Source organism: Cololabis saira, chromosome 16 (assembly GCF_033807715.1).
Source record: "Cololabis saira isolate AMF1-May2022 chromosome 16, fColSai1.1, whole genome shotgun sequence".
NCBI lineage: Eukaryota > Metazoa > Chordata > Actinopteri > Beloniformes > Belonidae > Cololabis > Cololabis saira.
In genome coordinates, this window is record NC_084602.1 from 21,918,770 (window position 1) to 21,940,710 (window position 21,941).

The 21,941-nt window shown below is 38.9% G+C and overlaps 1 protein-coding gene across 1 annotated transcript in view; it reads left to right on the forward strand.

The window, feature by feature from the left end:
• The first annotated feature begins 6,039 nt into the window (after positions 1–6,039).
• ltk (leukocyte receptor tyrosine kinase) overlaps positions 6,040–21,941 on the forward strand; it is a 77,968-nt gene continuing 62,066 nt past the window's right edge. Inside the window, exon 1 of the mRNA XM_061743705.1 lies at positions 6,040–6,234. Coding sequence (XP_061599689.1) covers positions 6,186–6,234 — 49 coding nt within the window. The 5' untranslated portion in view covers positions 6,040–6,185. The remainder of the gene's footprint in view (positions 6,235–21,941) is intronic.

A 21,941-nucleotide genomic window follows, 5' to 3' on the forward strand; every position in this document is an offset into this window, starting at 1 on the left:
ATTTACTTTCTGGGGCTGTCTTGTCTGCACATGCTTTGTCAGTGCTTCACACACATTTTCTACCAGATTAAGGTCCAGGATTAGTGATGGCCTCTTCAATACCTTCACTTTGTTGTTTAAGTGGGGTTATTTACCACACCCAGGTTTTAACTTTCAGGCTGATGTGTTTAAATATTGCTTCAGCATACCTGCATAATCTTTTTTTTCCCTCTATGTTGTCTATTTGGTTACATGCATCATTAAATCCAGCTGTAAAACAACCCTGCACCATGATACTACCACCCTCATACCTCACAGCTGGGTTAGTCTTCTGATGCCTGCAACCTTCTCTCTTATTCCTCAAAACATAAAGGTTGATCAAAATTAATAATTTTAGTCTCATCATAGATTAAAAGTTGAGTTAGCCAAAAGCTATACAAATGAGACTTAATTTGACTTTAATGAACAGAAACAAAAAGCAATGTAGCCTCACATTGAGAGACGGGTTCACCATGTCTTAGTTAGTGGTGTTAGTGGCTACAGTAAATATAAAAGAAGACAAGTCAAGATAAAACTTATGGTCTGCAAAGAAATACAGCTCAACCTTATTGTAAAAATTACTGCATTTCTTTTTTTGTTCACATTTTACGTATTGTCAAAAGCTTTTCGGATGTAATTTTCTGAACTGCAGTTTGGTCCAGAAGTGATTGGACAATGACTGGAAAAATTAAAACATGTCAGTGTGTAATGATGTAACAGTATAACATCTCCAGGTCACCAAGACTCTTTAAGTACTTGTTGGTATGTGTTGATATTTCACTTTTTAAAGATGAAACAAGTTCATGCTGTAATCAGTAATCTTTATCAAAGCAACATTGGGAATAATTGTTGTCTTGCCATAAAATGTTGGTCACATGAAATAAAATCCTGCACTCAACCACAATCACTGATTAATATTGGTGGTCTGTTTGGACGTAGCCTCTTCTTTTTGTTTCTTTTCTTCTAGTCTAGTTTTCAGATCACTTTTACACCACCAGCCACTTTCTCACAATCACACAGTTTCTTAGTTTAAACAGATTCAAACACTTTCATTTAATGAGTCTCTATGGTGCTTTTTTTCTATCAAATAAATCGACGTAAACATTGAAGACAGGTTCAGAGCCTTGCCCAAGGACCCTTTGGATGGAACCCCTGACCTTCTAAGATCCTGACTAAAGCTGGCTTGTCAACCTTCTGAGCCACAGCCATGGGAAGACATTTGACAATTCTTTAACATAAAAAGGACATTTCTGTGATTTATTTTAGCTTGTTTACCCTTAAGTAAGTAAGTAAGTAAGTAAGTAAGTAAGTAAGTAAGTAAGTAAGTAAGTAAGCTCATGACAGTTATTTTTAGCAGAAAAGAGCAGCCCTGTTTTTTTGGATTTACTCTTGTTCTTGATGCTAAAGGTAAACAAAGGTTTTCATGATTGTTTGGGTCTGACAACCTCGAAGACCATGAATCAGCTCTCCAGGAAAGTTTCATTAATGGTCCTGTTGGTTAATCCTGTTATTGAACCCACTCCCTTTATTTTTTTCATTACCCTTTTTTGTTTTTTGTTTATTTTATTTTAACAAGGTGAGCATGTTTCCAGAATTTAACTGAATCCATTCTTCTCTCCAGCGTGAAATGTTGCGTGTGCCACTTGCTGCAATAAAAGTATTAACAACCCACTGCCCTGCCGAACAGCTGGTGAGGTGCACTTTCCATGAAATTTTGCACATACCCCTGCTCATTGCCTTCACAAAGTTACTTTTTAACTTAGTTAGTCCACATGACTTTTTCTAAATTTATTAAAGGTTTGTCAGATTTTAATTTACCACAAATCTGCAGAGGAAACTCTGGATTTTTGGAGTACAAGGGGGGGACTTTTTGACTGTGGAGTTGTCTGTTGGAGCGGCAATATTTCTATCTGACAAATGTATCAGCTTTGTCGTGGAGTGCCACCCTGAAAAGTTAGTGGGACACAGACGGAGGCTATTGGACAAGCTTTAAACAGTCCCATAATATTTTGTATATTTTTTACAACATCTCAATACATTTTGAACTTCTTTAAAATGGCTGTTTTGTATTATATCTCTTCCCGTGCTGCTGCAGTCATTTAATTTTCCCAGTGAGGGACAAATTGTGGTGGCTTGCAATCATTCTGTGCCTTTTTTGACTTTGCCTGTGCACCCCCCCTTCCAGCATCTAAGCTCCAGCATTACAGCCAGCCTCGCCCTTCAGTTCTTACCTCAATCCAAAAGCTCCTCAAATTTGCTCCTCTTTTCCTACATCACAAGCCAAGCATCTTACCTCTCAGTTACCACTTCTATCTTGAAGCTGAATCCCCCACCTCAAATCTGTCAATAACACAAACCAAACCTTTTATTCTTTTGTTTCTCCCTTTTGGATCCACCAGACACTATTGCTTCTAAACCCTAAAACAGAAATAAAGGTCTATTCTTTCTTCCTGAAAGTCCTCTGCAGCTAAAAACCTCTGATTAACCTTTGAGGCAATGCTTTCAGCAGTTCTCAGAGGATTTCTTGGTCTCCTCAACCTCAGTCATTCTTTAAAGCTGCAATTTGTAAATGTCAAACTGTTATAAACACCTGCTAGTTTTCTTACTGCCCCATAGTGTGTTGAGTATCCTCTTGCTCCTATCCTATTTCTAAAACAGAAACTGTGAGGTCTATGACACTCGTACAGATAACTCCAACTATGAGTCATCTGGTCTTTTCCAGCATTAACAAGCTATGGCCATGAAAGCTAATTAAGCCCTGAAATGATGCTGAAAGTTGCATGAGATCTCAAATCTCTTGGGACGTCCAAACTATGGCATAGTGAGCCTTTATTTTTATAACTCAACATATATATAGCGTATTGAACTGATGAAAAGACCATTTTATCTTTATCCTTTTGAAGATCAGTTTATCTTTCAAGTGTTTAAACATTCATGCCTGCAGAAATATTGATCAAACTTTCACATGATACGAAATCACAGAAAAGGGAAAGAAAAATTAGTCTTCAAACACAACACGAAACCCTTCAAAGAATGCAACATAAACAAAATTAAAAAATAATACTGTTAAAAACCCGCTGTAGTTGCTTATGATTCTACATAGAAAATATGTATATGATAACCACTATAAAAACAATAATGTTTACAATTGTACTTTTCTGTTTTATAATTTTTTTACGTGTTCCCCTATACAATAACAGAAACAATGTATTTTAAGAGATTAAAGAAGAAAAGAAAAATTAATTCAAGAATCATTATGCCACTGCAAACTACAGGATCTCATGTACATCACATACATTTGCCCTTGAATTGAGGGCAGAAAACATTTTTATATGTTATCCGTTCTCGACAAGCCTTCATTGGAATACCTCAATCGCCTTCTGTCGGGGCCTGTAAAGTTAAACGCAGAGGCCCTGTGCTCTTGGCCTAAATAAATTGCACCTCTGTAATGGCAGCTTTTATGGAGAAATGTACATTCGGATCTTAGGTCAACATCCCGTCTTCACAACATATTTTCCTGTAATGTACATATGCATGGTGAGGAAGAGGAGGGTGCAGATACTGAACTGGCCTGCCTGCAGTTCTGACCTGCCCCCAATAGACAATATGTGGCCAATTTTTAAATGAAATAATGCAACCAGACGTGTCCAGTGTGCACCTCCGCCTTTCATTCAGAGAGAGCTGGGATAAGCTCCAGCCGACCCTTCTGATCCTGCATTAGAATAAGCGGGTATGGATAATGGATGGATGGATGGATAATGCAACCATGACAACCCCTTTACTGTTCCACATTTTGTGTTAACGGGAAGAAGGGACTAAAATAAAACCTGAAACATACAACTGGCACAGTCAATAGCATTATCTACGCAGCCAGTTTGTTCCACATCTGTAGTGACTTTATTCCCTCGTGCTGAGCTGTGTGACTGACACGGACACATAGCGATGAAACATTTCGTTCCACAGCTTGTCTCCCTCAAAGGTGTGATGGGTGTGAAATGAGTGCTGTGTGAATTGGCAACACTGAAAAGTATTACAGGAGTATGAAGACGGCTGCAAAGGTTGTGTTTAGAAGGAAATCAGTCCATGGGTGAGAGACGGTCCAGAAGTGCCATTTGACAGCGGCAGCTGTCAGAATCCCTGGCCAAGTGACAAGCAAGCTAGCCACGCAACAGAAAAAAAGGAACTAATTCAATTTTCAGTTCAATTCAGTTTTATTTATATAGCGTCTATTTTGCGAGAACTAATAGGTTCTCAACCACAGCGCTTGGAGGGGGAGAGACCAGCTGGACTGGACGTATTGCAAAACTTTGTCACTCAACACAAACTAATCACCAAACCCTGTTGCCATGCTCAGGAACATTGAGGAGGCTCCATCTGCTGAAACCGAGAGTGGGTCTCCCTCCTGTAGCTGGGGTAGCACCCCAAAGGTCAGCAGCAAAAAAGGAAATTGAGGCCAGCACAGCTGTGTCTGTCCCAAAGGAGCAACGTTATTATTGGTGTTCATTGAACTGAATCAAGCAACATTAGGGACTTGTTGCTGACTATGGACTGAGAAGTCGAGCAAAGGGACAGCTTTCAGATTGCGGAGCACCATAATGCTTTGTGGAGGCAAACACTGGGGAGGGAATATTGTAGTTTTGTGGGATTGCTGTGAATGTACAGCTGAGTATGGAGGTGGAATGAACAGGGGCTCTCCAGTGCATCTTTGCAATGTAATCAAAGAGGCACTTTATGGGGAGTGAGGAAGGGCAGACCGCCTCATATGGGGCGTGAGGAAGATTGACATTATCAGAAAGAGGTCAATGCTTTACCATCCTAAGCTTTCTTGGAATTTGTTGTGAGCCTGAAAATCAGACATGGGTGTAAAATCACATACAAAAAATTATCATCCTGTGTTTTTTTTAATTATTATTTGTTGTGTACAGTATGTGTGTGCATAGAGATCTACACACCTGATGATGAGCCACGTCTGCTGCAGTTACTACATACAAAAAATCCACCGTAGGCCTGTTATAAGATGATGAATATAGTAAACTTACTTACTCAAAGCAGTTTTGGGTGAGAACAGAATATTCAGCAAAAGAAGCAGAAAACCATGAACCCTCCTCCTCCTGCATCTTTTGACATTAGTTTGCACAACATTCCATTGTTGATTTGTAAAAACTCACAACAAAGTGACAGCAGGTGGATCTCTACAGCTTTTTCATACATTATCTGTGCACTTTAGTTACAAAAAGTTACAATTATCTCAGTTTTTCTCTATGAGCCCAATCCACAATATCATCTAAGGGAAATGATAACTTTGAGTCTTGTCAGAAGCTTAAAATAGCAATTAATTGTTATTATTGGTTAACAGTGATTGTCATTTTGTTGCAAACAAATATTCAGTTCTTCATCAAAACCGCCTTTTTATCCACGTCACTGTTATCCCTAATGAAAGTTTATACTCCTTACCATGTAAAACAGACTTAGGGTTGTTTTAGTATTTCCCATTATTATTATGATCATTATTATGTATTTTCTTTAAGATTTTTTTGTTTAAGTTTTTGTTTTTTCTTTAAGAAGTTTTATTGTTCATCTGAGATTATATATGCCTAATGTATGAATTCCATTATGATTTTACACACAGAGACAGCAATGTATGCTTAAAAGAGGGGTTACCATTTTTTGCACAGGACTGCACATTAACGAGTGAAATAAAGTTGAAAAACATGATATATTTCAGGGTTATAAATCTCTGGAATGTAATAAAAGTTAAACAAGCTTTTTCTAAGGCCTTTTCAATTTTCTTTTACGATTCTCCCATCACCTGTGTAGGTAAAATAATTGTTATTATAGCATTTATATACTGTAGGCTGTATATTATGAGGAGCGTTTGAGCCTGGAGCGGTCCATGGGAGTGATTAACATCCAGCGACACAGAGCGGGCACAGGGAGGAGGGTTTGAGCAGGCTGTCGTCACCGGCAGCTGCAGCAGCAGCATCAGCATCACTGAACACAGTAACAGTGCGCAACTTGCAGAAATAACTCCACTGTCCGGAGGAGCGCGGGGGTCCGACTGGAGCTTCACCAGCCGCTTTAGACGGAGCACTCGACGGATTCAAGAGGGCGTAAATGAGCCAAATCCAACAGCTGGCCGTGGTTGTCCCGCCGGAGAGAAGAGAGCCATGGATTTTATGAAAAAACACACTTATCTGTCCATCGTAATTCTAATGAGTAAGTAAATGAGTCATTCACTTTGACTTTATGTGGTGTTTTACTGCAAGACGGAACATTTATTTGCGCTCAAACTTTTTTTTTACTATTGGTCCTTTTACTATTATTGCATGTTTTTTTGAAGTGGTTTTGTGGACTCATTTTAAAAAGCCTGAGTTTCAGTAATTAACTGTGATATTCTGACACTCGGGGACATGTCAGCTCTGTCCCGCGTTCACACTAAAGCCTGAATTATGGTTCTGCGTTAAATCTACGCAGAGCCTACGCCGTAGGGTTACGGCGTAACGGCGTAGGGTACGCGGCGACGCGCACTGTACGGTGCGTGTATCCGCGTACCCTACGCCGTAGGCTCTGCGTTGGTGTAACGCGGAACCATAAATCAGCCCTAAGCCTGTTGCGGCTTGATTTAATCCCCTGGAGAGCCAGTGACCATCTCCATTTCTCAGCCGACTTGCCACGCACACGCCCAAAGATGTTCCCACATCCACGCCAGTGAACGACGTCAGTGGAGTTGCCATATTCACTTGAGGCACACTTGAAGGAATGTGATTTACATTCATTTACACTGCACCAGCAACCTTTCCTGCAACTGCTCTAATAACATTCAGTAGGTTATACTTGACACATAGTCCTTGTTGTGGCTGTTTGAACTTAAATGAGACGTGGGTTTTAATGTGAAGTTAGTAAATTCTGCACCTGAAAATGACAGAAGAAAACTAAAAGCTGTTGGCTGTTTTGAAGGTTGTAGTTATTTATGATTTATCATTTCATGCGTTATAGCTACATGAATGGCTTGACTGTTGGTAACCCGTAGAGGCATGTGTGTCATGAGGACATAGTTATTGTGATGTGCTCACTTGTATCTTAGAGAAGGCTCTTTACTGTGGCATCAGTGTGATACCACACACACACACACACACACACACACACACACACACACACACACACACACACACACACACACACACACACACACACACACACACACACACACACACACACACACACACACGCACTCATATTTTAATAATCCACCTATGTTGATCAAAAAGCAAGGTTTTCATTCTAGAACTGTGTTTTTCACATGGTGCCACAGCTTTGACTTGTAAATACAGGCTGTATTCTACAGGATCTCCACGGCCAGTCAGTGAAAGCCTAAAGAGGGCGGTAGATAGCTTACTCCACTTTGCTTCAGAAACACCACCTTTCACTCTATCAAGCAGGAGACACATGCAGGAGCCCCTCCCCTCTGCCTTTGAAGTCAACATCAGCGTAAGTGGCTCTTACTGCAGTCAATCCCTGTGACTTGAGAGTGCCCAGGGTGAGCTTTGCCAAAATTCACAGCACTGAGTCAGATCTCCCTCCGTCCCCGAGCTGTATTTAAGCTGGAGCATATAGTGAAAGACAGTTTTCCAGTTCCAACAAACAGACCTGTTAAGGTATACTCTCTCCTTTCCGGGAGTTTATGTTTAAAGTCACAAAATGTGCACAATGGACCAGTCTACAAAAAAACAGACTGCACATCATCTATTTTCTTTCAATATCATGTATCTGCTGGTAATGAGTAAAACACGCTTTCCCTTTTTGTGCTGATCCCTTTATATCCACATGCACTTTTATTCACATGGACTGTATGACTGCACATTAGCCAGAAAAACACAGTAGTGACTTCTGACATAACTCCATTTATGTTAGTAAATTAATGGTTTGTGTTTTGAGGAAAGTATATTTCACAATGTTTGATGTTATCTACTGGGTGGACTTTGTTATTTATCGGAAGAGTAACTAAGTGATTTTTTGTTTTGGAATGATGTTTTCTCCCCTGATCGTGACGCGCAGAGAGCAGGGTTGGAAATGAACTTCTTTGTTCACCTGTCACAGTGGATGGTAAATGTCATAGCTGTCATTGTATTTGATTCCTGGGAGGCAAAAAGTGCTTTTTAATGATCACTTCCTTGCCTCACATCTCTACCTAGATATCCTTTACGTATCTTTTAACTCCTGCTTTGTAACACAACGTTATTTTAATATAAAGAGGAAGACATGGACTGAAGGCTATTTTGTTTTTTCTTTTAGTTCAAACTGTCAAAAGACGTCATGTGTCAGTAGGATGCCTCAGTGAACCTGGTGGTGACCATTGTGTCTCTTAAAATGTCAGAGTTAAACAAAAGGATGCAGGGTGGAATCTCCATTGTGGAATGTCAAGGATTCCTTCATTGTCGTTTATTTTCTTATTTCTTTTATGTACTCATCACAGTGACTGATAGGTTTGGCAAAATTAACCCAAATACTCTGTATTTATGGAGTGGTGTGTGCTCGTATTATTTCCTTGAGCTTAACTAAAGTGGTTTTGATATCATATTGTTTGATTTTTATGATGATGTGCAAATTTAGTATGACTGCACTTCCCTTAGATAAAATAATGTTAATTTTCCAATAAACAATAGACTAAATCTGTTTTGTACAAAACGCATAATGGACTGGCAGCGTGTCCAGGGTGCATTTTGGCTGAAGACAGCTAGAATAGTCTCCAGGAGACCTTTGTCATTTTTGGCAAAACCGACAGTGTAGATATAAAGTGTAAAGTCCTTTTGATTTGTGTCTTTCGTAGACATTTTGGTGGAAAATATGGCAACATCATGTCTGAGTGAGTGGGGCCTTTTCACTGTGATATTATGGGGAAAACAATATGCTTTTCAAAAGTTCAGTTTTGCTTCCTCTGACCGTAAGTCTGTGACTTATTTTTCATTTCCTCTACATCCGTTTATCCATCCCCATCTTGTGAACAGAGTACGTCAGGAAGGCCTGGAGGGAATTGTTTCTAATTTGGCACAAATGTTCATTCTGACTCAGAGATGAACCGACGAAGCCAAAAGGGACTTTTTTTTCTTGTCACTGCATGGTGCCAATTCACCAGCACTTTTTTCATATTGATTGTCGAAAGCTGTTACTTGCTACCTGGTGTCAGTTTTGATGTCATCTCTGTCCAAGTTCTAAGTGAGCCGATATGATTCTAAAAATGTAATGTAGGAACACTGCATGGATTGGTCAAAAATAAATTGTGACTGTATTAATCATCATTGTGCCACATACTCTACGGCCCCTGAAAGACAATGCTGCTTTCAGAGATGTGGGAAAAGCACAACATAGTTAGATGAAGGGGTGGCCTAGACCAATATTTGTTGCTGAGCATCTCGCATTTGTTGTTATTTGGCGTGTCTTTGTCTTTTTGAATTTTTAATTGCATCAAAAATGACACTGACGATGCAGCACTGTAATAAAGACGAATGCAAATTTGCATGACATTTCAAAAAAGGAGTACCTGAAACAATCCAATGGCGCTTTTACACTAGTACCTACTTGGCTCGACTCAACTCGGCCAAGTTTCTTTTCCATAACAATTCAGCATCTGGAGAAGTAGGCGGGTTGGAGCGAAGCTGCTGTGACGTATTTGATTGTGTGATCTACATTCAACTGGTCCGAGTTTGCTTTCACATGGCATGCTGTTAAATGAGCCAAAACATTTGAGTAACGTATTTCCCTCCTTGCCTGTGGTGGCGCTCTATCAAGAAGTACTGAAGTACTGAAGAAACCTCGCTGATCTACTGGGTAATGCAGCACAGCTTCCGTTTCCATTTTCCACATTGTATTGCGTTGTAGTCCGCTTCTTGCATTTAGTTAACTTGAAGTTGACAGAGACCACCGTTTTTAGGCGCACCAGAGTTCATTTCTTAGATCTGCATCAGAGTTTTATTGCGGATTCAAAATGAACTGAACTTTCTGAGCAAAAGAATTAGAGTTCTTTTAAACCAGGCTTTTGTGAATGCCTGCCAAGAGATCACATGTTGAAGTATTATTCCAGAGAGAAAACAACGCTAAGTTTTAAGGGAGAAGATATGTGTTTGGAGCAAAATGGCAATTAATATTGGTACTTGAAGCAATCAACCCACATGACAATAGATTGCTGTTTTAAGCTTCCAAGAAGACACAAAAATGTCATTCCACTTAAGTGAAAGAATGGACACGGTCCGATCAGACAAACCAAAGTAAGTGTACAGAAGGTGTATTAAAAAGGCTGTTCGTACAGGCAGTGCCTTACCTGGCACCTCCTTCTGGATGGCACTTCTTGTTAGAAGTCTGTACAAACTAGTGAAGGTCACACAGTTCATATTATGTTGACTTGTGCTTTTTTTTGTCATTGGCATTTGGTGCAACATTCAGTAGCCGAATATGACGGAGTTTTAACAAGATGGCAGCAATCAGAGTCATTTAGTCCTGAATTAAAGTTTACAATCATCCTTTGTATCCAGTAATAAACCCTATAGTTGTTTTAAGTTAGCGATGCTCCTTTATTTTTAACAAAAGGTTAACATTGACAAGATCAAATAATGTATTGATAATTAATTTCCAAAAATTCAGGTATAAACTTAAAATAAGGTTCTGCAAAAAACACTTTTTCAGTCATTGTTTAGTTTCGATGCTCAGGAAAAGAACCACAACTGAAAATTGTTTTTTGGCGCACAAAAGGCAGCGATTTTAGTCTTTTACTGCACAGAATGAACCAGTAAGTCTTTTGTTTCTAGTGTATCGGGCTAGGAAATAGTTCCCAGGATAAAGTATTCAAAGAGAGTTCCTGCAAAAAATAAATAAATAAAAAAAATACTTTTCAAAAAATATATCAATAATGGCATGAAAAGTGAATGCAATTGTCAGAGCTAAATCAGCCATTTATCTTTATTCCACCTTGTAGGTTTCAGTGTTAACCTTAAGGCACTGAAAAGACAGCATCTTACATTCTCACCCAATATGAATTACTAATTAAAAAAAAGTCATATAAATCTGGTTATTATGTGTTTTATTCAGAATCAGCAAATACTCCCTTTGCACAGTCTGCATGAAAATTTCTGCATTGACAATGACCTACGATTGATACAAGTGTTTTTAATGAAATATTAAATAGGTTTCTCCCTCTGTGGTTCATGTCAGTCAGAGCTGCAGTCTGAGCCTCCTCTTTGTTAGCATTCTTTCATGGTGAAAAAGAACACACGAGTGGTATTAATCTCTGTTTCTCAGACACTTGACTGCAAAATGCAAATTTGCTTTTCTGATTTGGGTTAACTTCCAGATGTACCATAAACTAAAAAATATCACATTTCGAGAAATACAGATGGGAAAGACAATCTCTGCTTCTGCCTTGTACCTCCTGTGGACGCACAAAGACGACCATGTAGTCAGTTTAACAAGATTGATCCTATGTGAAACTTTAATTCAACATTTTCGGAGCAATAAAGCCTCACTACTGGGATATGATGAGGCTCTAGATGTGACATACCCCATTCAGAGCAGCTTGTCTTGTCAATTTTGTTAATAGTCTTTTCTAATTGATTTAGTTTTGATGTAGTTAAATGTAAGATAGATTGTACCTTCATTTGTGGCAGAAAATGTATTTTGCGATAAAGAATAATATTTATTTTGATTTCATTTGGAGTAGTTAGAGCTAAAGTAGTTCACCTTCACTTTTATTTTTCAGCAGAATGATGCCTCTCTTTTATTTTATTAATTTCCAATTAAATGAATATTAAAGCTTTCTGTACTGACCATTTTGTAATTAAAGCTGAATATTTATACCAAATTAGTTAAATAATTAAAAAGGGAAGAAAAAAACACTTCACTAAGCAGACATGAAGACAAGAGTAGAGCCATGTACGACTATCCATGACTACTGTATGCCCGGCCGCATCCAGGTAGCTGACTGAGGCAGCGAATGCTACTTTTAAGTTGGTTCCTTCAAAATTCCCTCATGGATTTTACCAATGATATTAACTCTTAGTGTGAAAACAATCTCAACGCTGTCGTAAAACAAAACATCATGCAAATGGATTCCTTATGTTGAGAAATATTCAGCTCACACAGATACACACCCTGCATTGGCAGATGCAAAAGCGTATTTATCAACATCCTTCCATTAACTTTATATGTATTAGCACCTCACATGCAGTATTGTGTTCTTGAAGTGTGTTGAGATGGTATTTGTCATGATTTGGCACTGTATAAATGAATTGAACTGATAAGTACTCTGTGTTTGATTTGAATATGTCATTCATCTATCAGTAAAAGTGATGGTTCACACCATTATTTAAAACATGGACATGTGTATGTACATGTCTCCAACTTCTAGCATCAATAATAAATTGACCATCTCTGAGACCATGTGTCTCCTTGAATGTTAGAAGATGGATCTGACCTGCACTTCTCAGCAGGTTTTGCATCAAATTACTGTAGTCAGCATGCACCATAGATCACAGTTTGTCAGTGCTGTGATTCACTTTGACTTTCAGGAGTGAATGTTTTTATATTCTACACAAACATAAACTCTACTCCAACATTTTGATCGCCACGTTGAACAATGTGCTCTGCTGACAGAAGAGCCGCTTAAAAATACTTGCATAATGTGAAAATGAATACATTTAAAACTTTCTCTTTTATCTGGGACACAGGAGTTAATGCCAAGACCTGAACGTTGCAGATTATGAACAGGATATGACTCTGGCTGAGGTGATATTTCTACTTGCGTGTCAATCATGCTGAGAGCGCCACCTGGGTAGACCATTTGGGCTTTTTCACCAGCTCAGAATCGGTGCCGGTGCTAGACTGGTGCAAGGGCCAGTTCCAAACAGGTTCTACAAAGAACTGACTTGCTTTTTCACTGGCTGGAGAGCACCAGAGAGCCAGGACCCTGTACGTCATTTATTACCAATGAACAAGCAGGAAATATGCAAAAAGAGCACAAAACCTAAATACTGCAAAGAAAAACTTGTAATAGAAATGTCTCTATTTCCAAAAAACTGCCAAATATTGCAAAAACCTTCTTATGCTTTCATGAGGTAGTTTTTCAGATGTGTTGATAGTCCAATTTAGTGCAGATGTGTATGTTAACATTTTTTCCACATGGACATATCTCTGGCATGTGATGTAGCCGGTCAATCTAAAGTCATCAAAGAACCAGGAGAGTTACGCTCATCAAAAAAAAAAACACCATTCAATTGTAACATCGATCTCTACAGCTGTAACTTTATTTCACTTTTCTTTTGTGAAAAAGTGTAATGGAAACGCAACTAATGGAGGATGATCCTGACCCTGAAAATTGTGTTTGGAGTCCTGAATTGACTTCATGCCAGTTTCCCTCATCAACATCAATAGTCTTTACGATTCAGGATGAAAATAAATCTTTTTATAGTCACATGTTTGCTGTACAGTACGTCAGTACATGTATTTTTGATTGCATGATTAAATTAGTAAGAATGCATCCAGAACTTTCCTGGTATAATATATGTTGTAAACTGACAGAGTTTCTTTAATCACTGGTTGCATATGAGGTTGGTCTCAATCAATTCCTTGCAACCGGTGGTTGAAAACCAAAGAACTGGGGGCACAGTGGCGCAGCTGGCAGTGCAGCCGCCTCACAGCTAGAAGGTCCCCTTCAATTCTCACCGGGGACGCTGTGGGTGCTGATGGCGTGTTAATTTCCCCCCATGACTTCAGCACCTGAACCCTGGGTGGGGTTGGCGAAAGGGCCTTTCTGTGTGGAGTTTGCATGTTCTCCCCGTGTTCCCTTGGGTAGCTAATGTGAGCTACCCTCACAAAAACATGCAGCAGTCCTGGGCTACACACTGCCACCTCTGGCCACCCGGGGCGCCCTCTCGGGGTTGGCAGAGGGTGAGCAATGCCTTAGGTAGAAGCAATGGGTGAAAAAATTGGAAAGAATAGGGGATAAAAATATTTTAAGCAAACATAAAAAAACAACAAATAACTGGTGCTAAGTCTGGCACTAACACCAAACTAGGAATGGAACCGCTTTGGCTGAAAAGCCCCACATTAGACTGAGCTCAAAAAAATCAGTTGGGAATTGACCATAACCACTTGATCTTTATGTATGTAGAACTCAAAGACAATCACCAGTGAGACATCTCTGGATATCATAGCATGCAAATTATCTGAAGCCATCTTGGAAAGCCCATTTGAGCTACAGGCAATGCGTAACTGACGTTAACATGAGGAAAGGAATCTTTCAGGGCAGAGAAGAGTGCTAACTTTCAACAAAACACAAAGCACCGTATGATAGTTCAAACACGTAACTACTTTTTCATTACAAATGATTTCTAGCTAACGCCCTGCTCTCCGTAGCACACTCTGCTGCCAGCATGTGCTAATCCATCCCTTTACCCATGTTTATTGTCTTGTCTTTTTTTGTTTGTGTTCTGTACAAATCATAGCACAAACAGCTTGCACTGCTGTTTCTTCCCTTGATCCATTTTCAAATAAACAGCTCGCGTGTTGCGTGTAGTTACTCCTTATTTCCCACATGTGTTTTGTTGACAGAACTGTTGTGGAGACAAGTTGGGTGACTGAGTCCCTGATGGATCGTTAAGAGTGTGACCCTTGCCAAGTTGTATGTCAGATAAGCCATGAGTGCTGAGGGCAGATAGACTGCTTCACAAGAACTCTGTCCAGTAAAAAAATGGGCTTATGGGGGTCAAAATTGGTGTTGATTTCCCCTGATGGAGGTAACTTTTGGGAAATAAAGTAATGAATTATGATGTAAAACTGGCCATGTTTGCTCTATTAATAGATTGGTAACTAGGCCAAAATATTTTGATAATAAATGCAAAAATGTTCACTAAAGTTATAATGTCGCACAATGGCGCCCCTGTACTGTGTTTCTACATTTGCTGTTGTGAAGGGAATGTGGAAGGTGTTTGGCTCTGTTTTATGTCAGGGGCTGACACATGAATTTTCTGATGATATTCTGCCCCTATTTGGTCTGGAGTGGTATTGTTACATAGTGTACCTTTAAATGGTATAAATGTATGAATCAAACTATAATAAAAGAAACTGACCCTACTTTGAAGAGGATCTTGGTGAAGACAAAACTAATTTGGCTAAGTCATGGTAATCAATGAGATTTGATGATTAAATTATCTTAGTCAAATGTGGTGTTGCTTTGTTTTGGGAATGAGTTCGCTCTTTTAAGCTGTTTTCCAACATGTCTTACTTGCATGCTTTTCCCCTGCAAACCATCTGTTGTATAATGGCAGATAGCATGACAACATCATGTTTAGGGATAGCACCCCCACCCACCCTAACCCCCGAGCTCTCCTTCTTCTCCAGCCCCTGAACCCAGAGCCGGATTAACGCAAAGGCAGACTAGGCACGTGCCTAGGGCCCGACAGGGGGGGGGCCCAGACAGAGGGACAAAATTTTTTTTTTTTTTTTTTTTTTTTTTTTTGTCTGCACACATATTAATGGTTGATAACATGCCGGTAAAAACCTAAGGCATATATATATATATATATATATATATATATATATATATATATATATATATGTGCATTATTACTATATTTAGTATACATACATATATATATACGCATACATACGCACAGGGCCGCCGCAAGGGATGTGCGAACCGTGCGACCCCTTGGGGGCCTGGCGCCCCAAGGGGCCTGGCGCCCCAAGGGTGCCTGGCGCTATGGGCCGTTTTTTTTTTTCCCCAATTTTTTTTTTTTTTTCCTTATAAATATCAACAGTCACGTTCCATTACAGACCTAAATGTGTACTAGTCTGTGCATATCAATAAATATATGTGCAATGATGACGCGTGTCTGTTGTTCAATACAACTGATCAGACCAAGCGCGGACACAAGCTAGTCTGATCCAGACGGTGGAGTTGGAACAAACTGTCACACAATGTCGAGAGAACGAGACAGATTCAGGAAATTTCCATCAGGGGATGAAAAAAGAAAAAAAACAAAAGAAAATGGAAGAGTTTAATGCCTCTCTGAAAGGCACGTTTGATAAATTTGTTACAAAAATCACCGATCCGCCCGGGTCTCAAGCAGCCGTGGGGCCCCACGTCGAGGTAAGAGATGATGATGAGGCAGGGGAAGGTATCCAGTATTTTGCTAATTGGAGAGTTAAAATTGCGCATATAGACACCCGATCCGACCCGAAAAACCCAAAAATTTCGCGCGCCCTCGCTACGCTCACGCGCGAGGGCCCCCCTGGCTATTTCACACAGGGCCTCGCAAATCTCTCAAACGGCTCTGCATACGCATACACATACATACATACATATACACATACAGACATACGGTACATACTACAGCACACTTTGTCTTACTGCAAATTGTATTGGTCTTTGTAGATTTTACTTCTTATTTAACTATTCAATTTAATCAACACATTTAATTAAGATTTTCTGCAAAATGCTCACAATCGATAAGATAAGGATAATTTAATAGCATTTAATAGAGCATTGTAATAACGTATAAATAATAAAAATCTAAAAATAGTCTGATAGACTTAATATACAACACATGACTTATTTTGGAATACAAAGAACCAACTTGACTATGACTTTGCTATGTAAAATGTGAATTAAGTTTTATTAGTAACTTTGGTAAGTTTAAGATTTCATAAATAACATCGATGGAGGGGGGCCCAAAAATCACAGGCTGCCTAGTGTGGTCCATTTATTTAATCCGGCTCTGCCTGAACCAGAAACAGTCTGGTTCAGAGACAACAGAGAGAGGTTCCTTTTGTGTCCTTCACTAAAGTTTGTGTGCGAGAGTGAAATATCCGCTGCTCAGGTGCATTAAGAGCGAAATTATGTTTCCATAGCCCACACAAAGACGGATCAAAGCTGAGCCTCAGGGGTGTCACTCTCTTGTTTGGATAGCAGACACGTGACCTGCCAGCTGTGCCTCTTACTGCCAAGGACAACTTATTAGCCTTTTTTTAAATAAATATATATATATATATATATATATATATATATATATATATATATATATATATATATATATATATATATATATATATATATGTATATATATATATATATATATATATATATATATAAAAAATATATATATATAAATATAATATAATATATATAAATAAAAAATTAATAGTTCTCGCGGAAAAAGATTGATGTGATAAATATTTTGGGTCCGTCAAGATCAGAAAAAAAAGTACAAAAAAAGTATAAAATACATTTTAGGAATCAAAGATTTTTGATGATAAAAAACTACACTTAAAAAAACAACAACTTAAGACCCAGACTGTGGGACAGAAAGACAAAGAAAAAAAGTGGCGTTTTTTTACATATGTACAGCTGGTTGTAATATATATGAAATACCAGAGTTAATAACGGGCAAAATCCTAAGGGTGTTTAGTCTGGAAGGAGATGCTGCTGTTGAGTTTTTTTCACATTAAATATTTGGCGCTCAGAGTATCGTGTCACACTATACAGAGCATAACAAGCTCCAACCCCTTGGTGAATCACAATTATCTGGATAAATGGGTTACTGAAGAAGGTGACCATGACTGATAGAGCTGTACCTGGAATTCGCCCAGTAGATCAGTGTTAAGAGACTAAAGCGCACTATGTTAGCATGTCACTTCTGTCAGGTTTTTAAAGCTGGGTTTCATCAGGTCAAATGAAACCGTATGATGAGCTGCGCTTCTGAGGAGAAAGGCAGATGGCGTGTCTTTTTATCTCTAATTTGTATGTGGATAGAATTATGTATTCACTAAAAGTTTTGAGATATAAGTCATCATGCCAGTAAATGTGTCTGTCCCCCTGCCAAGCAGGATTCAGCACGAAGATATGCGATTATTGCCATTTTGGTGTTTTGCTATTTTTCTCCTTGTTGATTGTAATCATAGTTACTATAGTTACGGAAACTAAAACTGAAAAAAAGGGAAAAAATTATCCTGTCATCCAAAATAAAAATGAAAACTACAGATTTTTATAAAATGAGAACTAAATACACACTAAAATTAACAATGCAAAACTAACTGAAACAGAGTAGAATTGCAGGTAAAATTAACTTTTGATTTTTTCTAATTCTAATTGCTCAAAGCGAAGAAAAAAGTAATTTTTGTACTATATGGCACTTTTGATTCTTCTTTCATCATAGATTATTTTGTCAATATCTGTATGTCAATACTTGAAAAAGTGAAAGTCGGACTAAAATGAAACTTAAACTAACCAATTTTTCAAAACTAAAACTACTGATCTGCCTGTTAAACTAACCAAAGCTGAACTGAAATATGTAAACAAACTGAAATAAATCTAAAAACTGTTTAGAAATAAAACCCATATTATTATTACTCTGATTTCAATAAACATAACAATAAGGATGCAACACCAATCCATCCATTAATTTATCAATTAAAGCAGTTCGAAGTACTTTTTAATGTTAAAAATAACAGCTTTAATTTCATTGTAAGGAGTATATTCTTCCTGTTATGAAGTGGTATCTTCTGTCCCTGTTGTGGACAAAAACAGCCTGAGTAACTTTGGAGTCCTGTCTAAAGTCTTGTGTCTCTTGCGACAACTGCATATCAGTTTCAGCACTATGTCACTGGAGGAAAAAGGAACAATAAAATAGCTCACAAAGTTACAGTGGACATCATAGCACAGGTGATGAAAACCCTCAAGAAAGTAGTGATGGAAGAGAAGATGAGGGAGTGACCGAGTAAGAAACCAATCAAGGAAGTTTTGGTCAGCGCCGTAAAAGCAATATAACCTCCATGCCTCCAGGGTACGTGTTGTGCTAAAAATTGCCAAAGTTTCTTTGTGCTGTTTTAACTTCTGCTTATCCAGGTTTTGATTGTGGGAGGGAAGTTGTGGAAGCAGACAGGCACAGACCTCCTTCTCCCGGGCCAGCTCCAAGAGCTGTTCCAGGAGGACACTAAGGTGTTTCCAGGGTGTCCAGGATCCACTTTTCCCCAGTTGGACACCTCACCAAAGAGCTGTCCGTCAAGAATCTTAACTAGATGCCTGAACCACCTCAGTTGGCTTATCTTGATGTGGCAGATCCTTGAATCACCACTTTATTGTGGTGGAGGGGTTTGCATATTCAAAAGAAAACCTATGCTGTCCGGGGTAATTAGAGTATCTTTAGCCAAGTCATGCCTGGGGGAGAAGCAACATTTTATTAACTCCTGTGGAGAAAACCACCTCAACTGACTCCTCTTCATGTGGCAGATCAAGAGGAGCCTTAACCTCCTATGGCTGGGATCAGCACCTTCAAACGGGCCATGGGCATTGGGTTTTTGGTAACAGCTGACCGTGGAGACCTTGCCATGCTGTCAATGTGTATCCAAAACTGGCTCTTGCGAAGAAATAATATCCATTTAAAATAGTTTAAGTTCTGATTAGATAAACAAAAACATATATTTAATCATGTTAGATGCACAAGTGAATGCTCTGCTTTATAAAGAAGTTGTTATGTTAGTTTTTCAATAACTGGTCAACTGCCATTCACAGTTTTGGCTGTTATGGCATAGAATAAGTTGGGTGGAATTCGTCACAGCTGAATGAGAAGACGTTAAACACAGTTGTGCCTTGATTCTGAGTTAAAACAAAGAAGGTGCATATTCAGTAAGAATAATAAAATGCCAGAATCATTTTGAGGCCGAAAATGAGCAAGCAACAGTCAGGAGCCAGACTGATTTTATCCTCTCCTTTTCTAATAAGCTAATCACAGGGGCTTTTAAGAAGTTATAGGGCTCACAGAGCAAGCAACAAACAAACAATATTTATTAATCCAAAGAGATTTTATATATTTCTCCTTGTATTTTAATTTTGTCCATATTGCGGGAAATACCACTTTAACAATCTGTCAAAAGGAATCTATCTGAAATGAGTGGAAAACAGAATCCATTTAACTAAAGCAGTGAGTCATAAAAGAGATGGTGCCTTTGGTTGGTCACAGGGAGTTTTTTATTGGCGTAATTTATGCCTCAGTTCTGAACTGAGAGTGATGCATGCTTTTCAGAAGCTCACTCGCCCATTCAGACTGAGTGGGAGTTGGAATTTGTGATTATAGATGAAAAAGGTTGCCTTAGTATCTTCAGATACCAGCTCGTTATCCTGGCTGACGCCAGGCCAACCCGGTGCAGACACTATCAGCTGATATAATTAGTGCCTTACATTGTGATGAAGGGCTCTTGGGCCTTCTGAATTCCTCTGGACTTATTTCCTTGCTTCATAAAGGCATCTCACCTCTAATTCAAAATTTAAGTGGGGACTTTTAGGGTGATAAACTGTTGTCTGGCCATTTATTCTTGTGAGCTATTCAAGATACATATAAATGATTCGTCCACCCATCCCTCCTGTTGGTTCCATCCATCCATCCATGCATCCATCCATCCATCCATCCAACTGTGGCTCATCCTGGTTTAAAGAGCGGTCTTGAATGCCCATATTTCATCGTACGACGCACAGCCATGTTGCTCAGGAAGCCGACGGGAATGCGGCCCCTGTATCTCAATCAAAGTTAGCTTTAACTAACAGATCCTTCAGCAGATCCCCAACAAAAACGTTTGCAGCAGATTATACTGTTTAACATGTTCTCAGTGGTGAAATCAAAACTAGATAACACTAAGTTCATACAAACGGCTGGTTGCTTCGCTAAGTGCAAAAGCGATACCGGTTGGCTGAGCCCACTGTCAATCAATCATATTAGAAATAAATGTATTGCTTTATGTAAATTGTCCTGGTGTGGTACAAAAAAATTCACCCCCATCAGAGTTTTTCATGGGCAGTGAAATCAAACAGTCGAGACCAAAAGGTTTTTTTTTAACCAGGCTGTAAATATGTTTATTTCTGCGCTAAAGTTGGACATTTTAACATGGAAGTCAACAGAGATGGATTCAGTCTGAAAATGTAATGAAAGAAGATGTTATATTAAAGAAGTGAAAGCCTTTCGCCATCACCAGAAGTTTAGTTGTGCATTTCTCATCAGAATCACATGATCTGTTTTTATGTCATCCAATCTGTCCCGAGTCACCTTGAGTTTATGCACTTATTAGATTGTGTGTGAGTGTCTTGTAAACCTCATAATACATAATAAACAGGAAAAACCAGGAAAGATAGCTACGATACGAAAGCGTCTACGAAAGCTTTTTTTTGCTTACATTGTACCAACTAAACAAAGCCCAGCTGCCTCCAATTAAATCTCAAATTAAGTTATGGGGCTTAATTCTCTAATGTCACAAGCCTGATTCACTGCACATGAATGGGCCTTTAGATGTGCATCCCGATGCATGCAGACACTTAAGTGTCGGGGTGTGCATATTTTAGTTTGGACATGACAAGTCTGGCATTAAATAGCTTTTAATTCAATGAAGAATGAACATCTTGGCCTCCATTTACTGGGACACAGATGAAGAGCTAAAGCACTCATTTTCAGCCATTTGACATTCATCTCTGCTACCTTTACAGTACAACAGAGACTGTGAATCGCCAGGAGAAGCTCTTACTGAAAGTTAGCACATTTGTCTCGAGTGTTTTCAGATTAGTTGAATTTCTGGAGGATTACTTTCTGTAATTCCGGCAGGGTTGAAAGGTCCAATAGCTGGACCTTGTTCCTAAAACAGTCCTCTATTAGGTCCCACAAAACAAACATGTTTTTGGACAGGAAAAAAAAAAGTGCATCCATGGGACAATGGTCAGCCAAGTTTTCCTCACAACTAAAACACAATTCTATGGAGATGTAATGGAAATAAAATAAATATACTAAGTAAGAAAAAGTTGAGAACCGCCGGAATGAAAACATACTAGATTCTTGCTGTGCAGCCATAAACTAGTGCTTGAAGCAGCCGCTGAAGCTTCTTGTCATGTGATTGTCTGA